Genomic DNA, 12,754 nt, shown 5'->3' on the forward strand with positions numbered 1-12,754 from the left:
AGATAGATGGTCAGGGGAGGCTGCCGGCAATCATGTTCCCTAGGCTGAGCTGAAAATCTTGGGGAAATGAAGACAGCTTGGTCCCTCCAGCTACCTTCTTTCAAATCTCGTTCCACAGTCAGGAGCCACACTCTTTCCTGCATTAGCTTGTGATATGGTTTCACTACATCTTTCCTAGAATTGCCTGCAGCACCAAAACGATGCCCTAGAGTGGTTCTTAGTGTGGTTGGTCCCTGGAACAGCAGCATCAACCTCATCAGGGAACTTCATAGAAATGCAACATCTGTGGTCCCACGCCAGACCTAAAGAAGGATCTCTGGGGGTGGGGCCCAGCAACATGCGTTTTCAATGTGTGGGATGATTCTGATTCACACTAGAGTCTGAGAAGAACTAAATTTCAGGGCCTACCCCTGCTTCCCAAATGTCCAGTCTTGGCCACTAATTAAACATTTCATATTTCTAACCTTGAAATTGGGCCTGGCCAGAGCAGTATGGGAACTGAGGCTATCTACGGTAGTATAAGTAGAATCAAGCAGCTCTCTTTTTTCACCTTTCCAGGGATTCTCGATCTACTTTCATCCAGCCATTATCTCACTCATCTCTGGTCATCAACCAGCCTAAAACAAATAACATATAGCCTGTAACTTTTCTTCGAGAATTTCCACATCCTATATATCTAACTCCCAAGGAAAGGACCATGATGCAGTTTCACAAAGTACAACCATTTCATATTGCAACTAGGGTCAGCTGCCCCAAAATAACTCACCAATGTTAAATATATATCTGTAATTCATTTTATTTTTACAGCTTTGAAATGTAATTATTACCCAGGTCTCAAGGACTACTATTGCATATGAGAAAAAACAGATGGAAATATTACACTACACTATTTCAAATGACATAAATACTTACAGCTTATCATGAAGCAGTTCTCCCAACTTTAATTCTAAAAGAAACAAAGAGAAAAATCCTTTGAATAATACCATCTTTTTAAATTTTAATTCTGAGAAAAAAGTTTTGTTTGAAAAATGGGCTTGCGTTAAACTTCATTTTCTAAGAAATTATTATTTGTACTCAATCACTAATATAATGCCTTCTACAGCGTGAATATTTAAACTCTGTAAATTGAACTTTTTAGAATTAGCAAGCAACCCACCACAGGCCAAAATAATCTAATCAGAATTACCAACCTCATTTTAAAGTATCACTAGTAAATTTCCCCCTAAGTACACTTTTTCACAGAACTATTTCTCAAGTTGTTTTTAAACCACTTGGTGTCATAATCTAACCTCTTTTTGTTCCAGGAACAGTGCCAAAGCTACTTTTTAAAATTACATTTTATTTCAATGTAGAAAACAGAGTAAACAGCTAAGCAAAACAGTATTCATCTCCTATAAAATAGGTCCCAACCTTAGCTGCATACTATATCAACTCTGGAGCCTGTGAAAATCCCAACATCCAAGCAGCACCCTAAACCAATTAAATTCTAGGGGTGGGGCCTCTGCAGTGGTTTTAAAGCACTACTGGTGGTTTCAATATGCAGGGAAGCTGAGAACCACTACCATAATATTTTAAGTAGCTTAAGGACTGATGGTCAAATCTGCGCAAAGCGCTAGTTTTCAGCAGTTCTCAAGAACGGTCTGGGAACCCAGGTGGTGTCTGTGATATTAAAATAACTTTCATAGTAATATTGGGGCACCTGGGTGGCTCAGTCGGTTAAGCATCATCCAACTTTTGATTTCAGCTCAAGTCATGATCTCAGGGTTGTGAGACTGAGGCCCGTGTCGGGCTCCATGCGGAATCTGCAGCCTGCTTAAGATTCTTTCTCTCCTTCTTCCACTGCCCCTCCACCACCACTCACTCCTGCACGCACTGGTGCGCTCCGGCTCACACTCTTTCCTCTCTCTCAAATAGATAAAATTTAAAAATTACTTTTCTAGAAATACTACAACACTGTCTTTTTCAGTGTGTTGACATTTGCACTGATGACGCAAAAGCAATGGCATAAAGAGGAAAAATAAAAAATTGGTGGGGGGGGGGGACACACTGCTTTAGTTTCAGCACAAATTAAGACAGTGGCCCCAAGCTAAATAGTGTATTCTTTACCTCCATGCACCTGCAGTTAAAAAAGACAAACTTTTTTTTTAGATTTTACTTAAGAAGTCCTTGATAAAGCAGTAAAATGATTAACCTCAGGGCTGGGACCAGGGCACAGCAAGTGAAGCACCTCCCATGCAAATTTAAAGAGGCACTCACTTTCCGGCAGCAAATCCTTAAATTTTGCACCCTAGGTGCCTCAATCACTTCATCCTAGTGCTGGCCCTGATTTCTCTGATTAAATCTCAGTCTCTGAGTACATCTTTTAAATATTCTATTTGACAAAATGGGAAGTATAAACACTTCTGCTGCATACCAATGTAAGACTCTGTCTTAAGGAAAAGCACTTGCACAATTATGGAACACTGTTTTTACCTGAAACTACAATGGCCAAACGATACTTATTCAGATCTGAGAATATGTAATTTTCTTGGAAATAAATGAGTTTGTTGCTTTAAGAAAAACAACCAACATTGTGTGTTGCCAATGATAAAATTCAAGCTTGTAAGCAAAAATTAGAACTTGGAGAAACAATCTGACACTGTAAACCTGATAGCTTCCCAATACTTAAAAAAGACTTTTCTGATGATATTGGTGGTGATATTAACAAATGTGCTTTTCAGTATGTTATAATTACATCAGCATTTGGAAGATCTGCTTAACTCAATGAACCAATATTTTCCAAATGGCAACACAAAGATCCATTCAAAGTTCAAGGCAAATCAGTGGATTTTAATGTAACAAAGAATGGAAGTCCACTGACACATTTTTAGATTCCACATCACAACTAATCTTTAAGAAATTACCACCTGTCAAGTTTTGTTGTACTGTAGTATCACAGAAGAGTATCCACAATTATCTGAAAAGGTTCCTCCGTTTTTCAACTACATATTGGGTGAGGCCAGATTTACCTCATATACTTCAAACACACACAGACAGGAATTCAGGTGCCCTCTGTTACGCTGACATTAAAGAGGTTTTCAAAAATATAAAACACCTCCACTCTTGCAAGTTATTCTATTTTGAAAAATACATTTTCCATTAAAAAACAACATGGTAACATGCAATTGGTTTATAAGTGTTTTTAAATGAACTGCTAAGTATTTTTTAAATTTCTCAGTTTTAAATTTTAACACAGTAAACATCTATATATATATATTAATACACAAACAATTTTTAAGAGTTTAAAACTGTAATTTTTAAGAGTATAATGGGCTCCTAAGACCAAAAAATTTGAGAACTGCTATAATAATTTATCAAAACGCCTAAGGTAGATTTGGGTACCAAATAGCTTCACCAAACTTAAAAACACTCCACAGACCTAAAACAATCACTCTGGGCCTTGGTCTCCTATCTGTAAAATGAAGGTGTGAACTAGCTGACTCTCCTTAGGTTCCTCAGAACACCAGTAATCAAGGGGGCCTGGGTGGCTCGGTTGATTAAGGTCGATGAAGTAACCAACTCTTGATTTCGGCTCATGTCATGATGTCAAAATCCTGGGATTGAGCCCCACCTTGGGCTCTGCACTCAGTACAGAGTCTGCCTGTCCCTCTCCGTGTGTGTGTCTGTGTGTGTGTGTGTGTGTGTGTGTGTGTGCACGCGCGCGTGCGCACGCTGGCTCTCTCTCAAATAAATAAATAAATAAAATCTTAAAAAAAAAAATAAAAGAACATCAGTAATCAGAACACAGTAAACTGTAGGCAGGAAACTTCAAAATTTACTCAACTAAGCAGAGTGCAAGCACTCTATGATCAACACCCGGACACAGAATCATGATCCTCTACAGCACTACAGACCTGAGCAGTCTCCAAAAATTCAGTGAGAAGGATGTTTTACATTTATCATTAGCAGTAAGAGCAATGACATCACACATCATGTAGTCCCTGGAAAATTCCACAGTACAAATAAGAGAATGAGAGTCAAAAAGGCCAGTTAACATCTCGGTATTATATGGAAATAGTTTTACCTTGGAAATTGTTTTGACCTTGCATACCCTTTGAAATGGTCTTGATGATCCCAGGGATCAGACACACCAAACGGCTGAACTAAGTTAACACAATGATAAAAAATAGGTACTTTTACTTTTAAGTTAAAGCCTTAAGTAGGTGCACTACTACATAGCTTAAAACACTCAGAGCAAAGGAAAACATTAGACACATGGATAAGTTGATGATTCAAATTTTTTTTACTACCTCGACAATAAACCCCCTTTTCCTTTTATCCTCATTCTCATATAAGGCATGAATAGACCTGTTGTGAGAGAAAATTTAACTCAATTTTGCGGATCACAGAATTTCCTAATACCTTACCTAATACCTAACTCCTTCCTTTTGCCTTGGCAATGAATAATAAATCATAACTTGTGGTGGAGTTTGGGTATGCAGTAGTACCAACCACTTGGAGCATATGATAATTCTCCTGAGAAAAAGTTATCTTACAGGACAGAGAAAAACATGTACCTATGTGACAAGGCAAATACATTTTATCATAAGTGAACAGATCATGTGTAAACTGAAGTTATAGATATTTCAACAGATTTCCACCCATAACATTATAAACGATGGTTAAGTTCCCAGCTAAGGACCCTATGAACACCAACTGAATCAGTACGCTGAATGATACAGTTGAAATTCAATACCATTGTAATAATGATATTTAAACCAACTGAGGTTTACCAGGGGGTACAGGTGGCCAACTGAACACATGCAACTACCTTTAATTCCCTCCTGAAATCTCATTAAAACAACCAGAGGAAGTGTGTGTGTCTGTGTTTTAAGAAAGGTATACACTCCAAAGAAGAAGAGAAACAGGTGCAGAAGTAGTACAACAAAATTGGGGAAACTCGGGAATAAAAAGACAAATTAAGTAGTTTCTTAGCAAACTCAAGAAAACAGAATTTCTAAAACCAGGAGTGAAGACAGCCAAAAATCAACCTGACTTACCTCTTGCCCCTAAAAGTGCAGATAAAGGGAGATAAAACATGGAGGACTGAGCAGTCAGACAACACAGAACCCTGTCCTATTTACAGAGCAGGATAACTGCCCCCCCCCCCAGCCCTACATACTGAAGAGTTTTTTTGAAGAGGATAAAGACACCTCCAGAGACATAAGGTTATTGGAAGGCCAGGGTACAGTACTGGAAAGAGGGGGCATTAAGTGAATATGTGAAAACCGCAGATCTCTTCCCCCACTTAAACTGTTAAATCACAGGCAGTCAAGCCAGAGTTTCAACTTCAAGGCAAGAGATTAGATACATTTTCTCTACTAAATACAATCTTCCCAAGTAGAAAGAGCTAAATAACTTATATCAGATGTTCTTCACCACAAAAGCCAAGTCAGATCACCTGACAGTGACAGTCAATGTCAATAAGTCCCATTCAAAAATTCAGAGCTTCCAATTGGCTTTTTGGTCTCCCACCCTTAGACAGGCAACAAAGAATTCTTAGATATCTGAAGTAATGCCCAAATACGAAAGATATAAACTAAAGGAAACAAACTAAAAAAAGAAAAGGCACGTTGGAGGAAAGATACTATATCAAAGAACAAACATTGAAAAGAACTACTATCCTTAGAGAGATAAACAGTGCAATCCTAAAACAAAAACAGGACATTTTACTTTTTTTAAAAAGGGAGGAGGAATATTCAGAGAAAAGAAATCTTAAAAATTAAGAACACCGCAGCAGAAAAGAAAAATAGCTTTGGAAGACAGAGTCTTAGTACATTCAGGCTGCTCCAACAAAAAAATACTATAAGCTGGGCAGCCTATAAACAACAAACGTTTATTTCTCACAGTTCTAATATCTGGGAAGTCCAAGTAAAGGCACAAGTAGATATTTCGTGAGGGCCCATTTGCTAGACAGCCGTCTTTCTGCTGTAACCTCAAATAGCAGAAGGGACTAATCCCATTCATGTGGGCTCCATTCTCATGAACTAAGCACCTCCCAAAGGTTCAATATCTAAAAAACAGACACTCCATAAGGAGAATACAAAAAACAAACAAACAAAAAACAATAACAAAAAAACCCAAAGAGAAAATAGAGTAATTAAAGAAGTTTACTGGAACTGAAAGATCAGACAAGGTGAGAGGACCTCAAAGTTATCAACCAGGCAAACCACTGTGAAAGGTGTGTATACGGGGTCAAACAGAAGATCTTAAAAGGTTACATATGAAAGGTCAGTTATCAGAATGCAATCAAACTTCTTAACAGCCACCTCAGAGCAAAAAAATCAGTTGGTCATGCCCTCAAAATTATCAAAGATATCCAAACATATTATATTATCAATAAAGTGGGAAGATAGAATAAAGACATTTTCAGACATGCAGAGCCTCAAAAAACTGTATCTCCCACGCGCTCTACTCAGGAGGAGAATAAAGATGTCTCATCTCTTAAAGAAACCCCAGGCTGATGACCTCAGGATCACACGATGAAGTCCAGACTGGAGCAATAAGTAAGACACTTGAGGAGAAATTTCTTCAGAGATGAAAATGACAGGATGTCTGTGGTGTCTGAACGTCTGAAGGAGATTTAGACAAGTGGTAAAGAGTCTAAGGTAGAATTAATAATAACTACATAGATTTTGGGTATAATTTTTTGTGTGCAGGAAGGAAAAAGTAATAAAAGCTTTACTTTTTGGCTCAGCTATGGATAATATTTGCATATCCATAATGTAGCTATAACTATACGGACAGAAGTCCATAGATGATGCCAAACTGTGAATGCAAGGAATCAAGACGTGGCAATAAAAGCATGCTATCTAGAATTATGGATACTGGAATAACCAGCTAAAAGAGGGAAAGTGGTAACTTCTGAGGGCACCTTTTCTGTTAACCAAAAACTACCAACATAACAGAGGATACACAATACCTGCCTGATTAAAAAGAAAATCTGGTAAGATGCATTCAACCATGCAGAAGAGATCTCAAAGTGCATCAAAGGTCCCATTCTCTTCCCATTGCTCGCTCTATGTTAATGCTAGTTGTTAGAGAAGTGTTAACACATCCATCTGTATGTTCCTTTCCTGAAGAATCCAGGGTCACAAAGGTTAAATGATAGCTGAATATTATGGAAAATAATCTAAATAGAGTGAACTACACAGCATTATTGACATTTTGCACAAAATAACTAATTCTTTGTGGGGGCTATCCTGTGCAGCATCTTTGGTGTGTACCACTAGACACCAGTAGCAGCCCACCTCCTACTGTGACAACCAAAAATGCTGCAAGGCATTGGCAAACATTCCTTGAGGGGCAAAGTCAACCCTAGTAGATAATCACTAATCTAAAGTGACCCACAATTAACCAGTGCTGTCCACCCCACCCATGCTCTACCATTGAAAACATTCTTGATAGGATGTAACAAGGAAAACGTAATTTTCATTTCCAAAATTAAAAAAAAAAAAGTATTTTACAGGTTGCCCAGATCTTTCACCAAGACAATTTCCATCCATCTTTCTCATCTTGGAATAAAGTGCTAACAAACAGTAAATTCCTAGAACAATGATTCTCAAACTGGGGTTTATGAATTCAGTGGAGGAGTAGTCCATAAAAGTTTTATTAAGAATCTATATTTTTTTCTTAAAAAAACAAACAAAAAGAATCTATATTTTTTCTAAGAAATTGTTAAATGCTATGTAATCAGATGATAATTAAGAAATTATAGATTACCATAATGGATAATAACATTACAATCAAGTATTGCTGTAATTTCAGTGCCCAATCTTGTGTTCATAATTATGCTGGTTTCAGGCAATCACCCAAAATGACAGCATTTAATGTAATGCAGTGGTTCTCAAACTTCTGAAGTACAAGATCCATATACTCTCTAATTAGAAGAAATATGGCCTTAAAATATTCATTCATTTTTTAAACAAATATATATTAGGCATCTATAAATGTTCTGAATGAGAGAAGATAGTACACAAAGGAAAAGAAACAAAAAGCTTAAGAATCCTGGATTTTAAAAGAGGTAAATCAATAAGAGGAGTTTTCTAAAAGTACTGTGCAAGAGCTGAAGAAACTGGATAGGTGAGGGGGCCTTAAACCATAGGGCCTGTGAGAAAGACTAAGAAGGAATGAGTGAAGCCATCAAAGACAGAAGGACATGGGATGACAGGATGGACCCATGTCCTTCTAGACTAAAGCTCAAAGAGAATGGAAATAATGATAGCCAACCTTGGATTACCTCTGGGTTCTAGACACTTAATGGTGTCATCATTCTAGGAGAGATTGTTGGCTCTCCACAGAGAGTGTGAAAGAAGGGAATCTAGTAGGTAGAAGAAGGAACAATGTGTATTTTATGATCATTTGTGTTTAAGTGAAATTTCTAAGTTGTGGGTTTGTACTTCAGAAAGCACCTAACTTTAGACAACCAAATGAAATATGAAGATCAAAGGCTTTTTATGTAAGAGTCAATGAGATGGTTTGAGTAAGGCAAAGTTTCCTAGAGAAGCAAAGCTCAGAGGTATTATTTAGATGAATGACATGTCATGTATCAGGCACAGTAACAGTAATGGCACCATATATTCAAAATAATTTCAGGGGAAAAAAAAGGCAAGGGCCTCAATGTCAGATATAGGAAATGTGGAGGGAATGTGTGCCATCTGCCTAACAGGAAATAAAAGAAGTGATGAAATTAGAATTTGGTCCAGAAGACTTTGAAGAGTCACTAAGAGAACAAGTAGAAATGTACATGAAAAACACTATCATCTCTATGTATATTTATTTACCTTTTTATTTAGGTACCAAGAAAACAATCACCAAAATCTAGCCAAATGCCATCACACTGTTACTAAAGAGGAAAGACCACTGCAACAGTTAAAGGGGATAATAATATTTGTTTTAAATTTAATCCTTGGAAAGTTGCTGGAACAGAAGTCTAAACTAAACTGATGCTATGAATCTGGTTATTTCAAGAGAAAACAAATAATTAATATCACAGGCTCAAGAGCTGCCAACAGCCTTTAGTCCTAAATCTGCATGTAAAGGGAGATCACTTCTACATCCACTTTTCAGTTTCAAGTATACCTCACATCTGTGCCACTTGAGAAAGTGCAAGAGCTAATTATGAAGAGTTAATAGGATGATTTGAGGCTGGCAACAAAATGACATGCTACCCCCTCTCAATCCCCACTGACACAGGGATTAAATCATATTGCCTATTCAAGGTTTCTTCCATGAAGAAGCAAAATTATTCACTCTTCCTCAAACATCAAACTCTCACTGAACTCTGGCTGTAATGGTTCATCTCAATCTAGAATAATTCCCTCACATTCACTTATAGAAACTTGACCACTCCTTTAGGGCCAACCGTAGCCATATGAACTTCATAAAACCTTTTCCATTTAGGTTCAGAATGACAGCCCTCTAACACACATCACTTAAAAATCAGTGCAAGATGATGGGTATAATCCACTAATAGTTTAAGATCTCTGGCACAAAACTTACACTGTAACTTACACTTCTTTTTCTTTCCCTTGGATAGACAAATATGGGCAGTCCCCCAATTCTCAGTCTAATGTTCCTTCCACAATTTCACTTAGGCATACTTTAACTGGACACGTATTTCAAAACAATAAAAGGACAGGCGTATGATTTAGCATTTTGCTTATACTCAAGCTGGCTCCCTTTCCACCTGCAGCTACTCCAAATCTCTACTCCTCAAGAGCACTATTCCAAACACTCCATCTCACCAGCACCAGAGACTTACCCCTGTTCAGTAAGGAAAAAAAAAAAAAAAAAAAAAAACCATCGAGATGTGCATCCCTCCACCATTCCTATCATCCGTTTAGAAATATACTTCTTTCAGGCGCCTGGGTGGCTCAGTCGGTTGGGCATCTGCCTACAGCTCAGGTCATGATTTCAGGATCCTGGGATCAAGTCCCACATCAGGCTCCCTACTCCTCAGAGAGTCTGCTTCTCCCTTTGCCCCTCCCCCCATTCATTCGCTCTCTCAAATAAATAAATAGAATCTTAAAAAATACATACATACCTGTTTTTTCACCAATCCTAACCACCTTTCCTCCTGTCTCAGTAATTCCTCATTCTTTTCCAAGTTAATTTCTCTACCATGTTCTTGATCCCATCCTGTCTTCAAATTCAAGCTCTCTACCAATTTTTTAAAGATTTTATTTATTTATTTGAGAGGCAGAACCCGTGTGCAACATGCAAGAGAACACAAGTGGGGGGCACTGCACAGAGGGAAAGGAAAAAGCTATGCAGGGAGCCTGAAGCAGGGCTAAATCCCAGGACCCCAGGATCATGACCTGACTGGAAGGAGATGCTTAACCAACTAGCTACCCAGGCACCCCTTTCACTCTATCAATTTGTTTCTTTCTCTTTCCAGTCTCTCCCTAAGGCTCACTCCCCTCAGACAACAGACATGCTTATTTCTCTAAGCACTTATGCCTATACATTTATTGAACTATTTCTATGTACCAGGCAATGTTCTGTGTACTAGGGTTACAGACAAGATCTCTGCACTCACAGAGCTTATGTTCCAGCTGACAATAAATAAGAAATAACTGAAAATGACAGTTTCTGACAGTAGATAAGTATTATGACAAAAATAAAACAGAGTGATTCAACTGAGGCGGAGCTGGACAGAAGAGAACAGGGCTAAATCTACTTAGATTAGTTGTTTTAAGACATCCTCACTGGGGAGGTAACATTTAACCGGCCAGGAAGGAGTCATCTATGTGGAGACCTGGAGGCAGAGCAGTTTAAGATACAGAAAAAGAAATATGCAGAGGTCCAAGGGAAACTTCCCTGGTGTGCTTAATGACATACAAAGGACGTTATGACTAATATAATGAGCCTAATGGGGCAGTCATACAAAAATGAAGTCAGTGGTAGGCAGGCACCAGACCATACAGGCCATGGGGATGGAATACGGATTTTATTCTATATGGAACAGGAAGCCACTGGAGACTCTTAAGCAGTAATAATGTGATTTGATTATTTAAAAATCTCAAATATACAATAATACTACCATCTTTAGGTCAATACAATTCATGTTTCCACAGTTTGAAATTATTGCCATGTACCCTCTAATCTGTTATTTAAAGTGTATTTCATGCACTATCAAATACTGACTGGCTTTAAATGAAAGTTAAAATTAGAGGGTAGAGAATGAATAAGTGTGGTCAACTAACTTGATAAACCACACTTACCTGTTGATTTCTTTTCATTTATTGAGTTAGTCTACAAATCGCAATCGAGATTTTATTTTACCTTTTCCCAGATTTTGAATTTCTAGTCCAAAAATTCAAACTCACCTCGACAGGCTTCTTCAAAATCTTGGGTTATGTCCACCCAGCTTGTATTGCTTTTTTCCATCTTTTCTGGTATACTGAGCTCCCATCCGGAATCATCATCTTCCACAGAAGCTTTCATGACCATAATGCCTATAAAATTAACACTGGTGTAAACGAGATTGTGGCTTTCAGGGCAAGCGTATTTGCAAGCCATGTGTGTTCGCTCAAGTACTGGACGGAAGTCTTACTCAACTGCCAGACCTCATCTAAGTTTGAGGATGGCACTAGGGGAAAAAAATCTTAAAGCAATTAAATCTTACATTAACACTACTGCTGCTTATTTACTAATAGCCCAGCACCTACCAGGGCTTTAAGAGTTTGCCTTCCCACCGAAAAAAAAATCAGAAGTCACCCCACCACTAGTCCAAACAGGATCAACTCGAGCTTCCAACTTTCCACACTGGCCACAAATGACCAAGGCACTCTTCAGAGTCCCCTCTCGCAGCCCCGGAGCCCATGAGGCAACTATATTCAAGTCTGGGTGGTCCCTCACCTGCCGGGAGCTCTCTGGGCCGACCTCTCCCCAGCCCGGCAGGACCCCCGCGGGGGACCTACCCGCCCGGCCCAGGGTGGCGGCGCACCTGAGGCGGGGACCCGCCCCACGTCCGCCCTACCCGGGTCAGCCTGGCCCAGCCCCGGCCCCACAGGGCGCGGAAGCAAGGACAGAGCTGGCGTCGCGCGGGAGGGCGGGCACGCCCGGTGCCGGGTCGTCGCCCGGGCAACACCGGGCAAAGCCCCGGCCTCGGCGGGCAGGGAACACTGGGGAGCCTGCAGCTCCTACCTGAAGCGCGGCGGGAGGGCCGGGGCCGCAGGGTGACCTGGCGTCCCCAGAGTCCACCACACGCGCGGGGGGGCTGCAGCTCTAGCACACAGGAGGGAGGGAGTTTCAATGGCTCTGCACCGGCGGTCCCTACCTACTTCTCCCGTGGCCACCCGCGCCGCCACGCACCGTCCAGACCGCGGAAATAACGACGCCGCCTCAGCCGCCGCCGCCCCCTCCCCTCTCAGCCCAGCCCGACCGGCCGCGTGCGCGCATGCGTACGCCCGGTGCGCGCGACCCCGCCCCCTCTCCCTCACTCCTGGGGACTTCGCGCGCCCCGGCCACACCCCCTCTCTCACCACCGCCATCGATGGCAGCCGTCTTCTCTTCTCGCGGGATTAGAGCCAATCGCGAGACCGGAAGCTACCTTCCTTCTGCCTCGAGCGGAGTCCCGAGTAGTGGGCGGGCCGCGGTGAGGGGTGGAGCCGGGAGGGGGGTCGCAGAGCCCGCCCCGCCCCGCGCGGCTCCCTGGGAAATTCTTAGAAAGGTGACGGTAACGCGGGAAGAAAAAAAAAAAAAAAAAAAA

At 40.4% G+C, this 12,754-nt stretch overlaps 1 protein-coding gene across 6 annotated transcripts in view; it reads right to left on the reverse strand.

The window, feature by feature from the left end:
* NAA35 (N-alpha-acetyltransferase 35, NatC auxiliary subunit) overlaps positions 1 to 12,463 on the reverse strand; it is a 95,212-nt gene extending 82,749 nt beyond the window's left edge. For 2 of the 6 annotated variants that reach the window (XM_040620184.1, XM_040620180.1), the window contains exons 1-3: positions 12,323 to 12,463; positions 11,370 to 11,498; positions 913 to 946 (exon numbers count right to left, since the gene is read on the reverse strand). In XM_040620184.1, the coding sequence (XP_040476118.1) occupies positions 913 to 946; positions 11,370 to 11,493 (158 nt within the window). In that variant the 5' untranslated portion in view covers positions 11,494 to 11,498; positions 12,323 to 12,463. The other 4 variants (XM_040620183.1, XM_040620182.1, XM_040620181.1 and 1 more) reach the window with 4 other exon arrangements.
* Between the last annotated feature and the right edge of the window lie 291 nt (positions 12,464 to 12,754).

Source organism: Ursus maritimus, unplaced genomic scaffold (assembly GCF_017311325.1).
Source record: "Ursus maritimus isolate PB19 unplaced genomic scaffold, ASM1731132v1 scaffold_34, whole genome shotgun sequence".
Classification (NCBI taxonomy): Eukaryota; Metazoa; Chordata; class Mammalia; order Carnivora; family Ursidae; genus Ursus; species Ursus maritimus.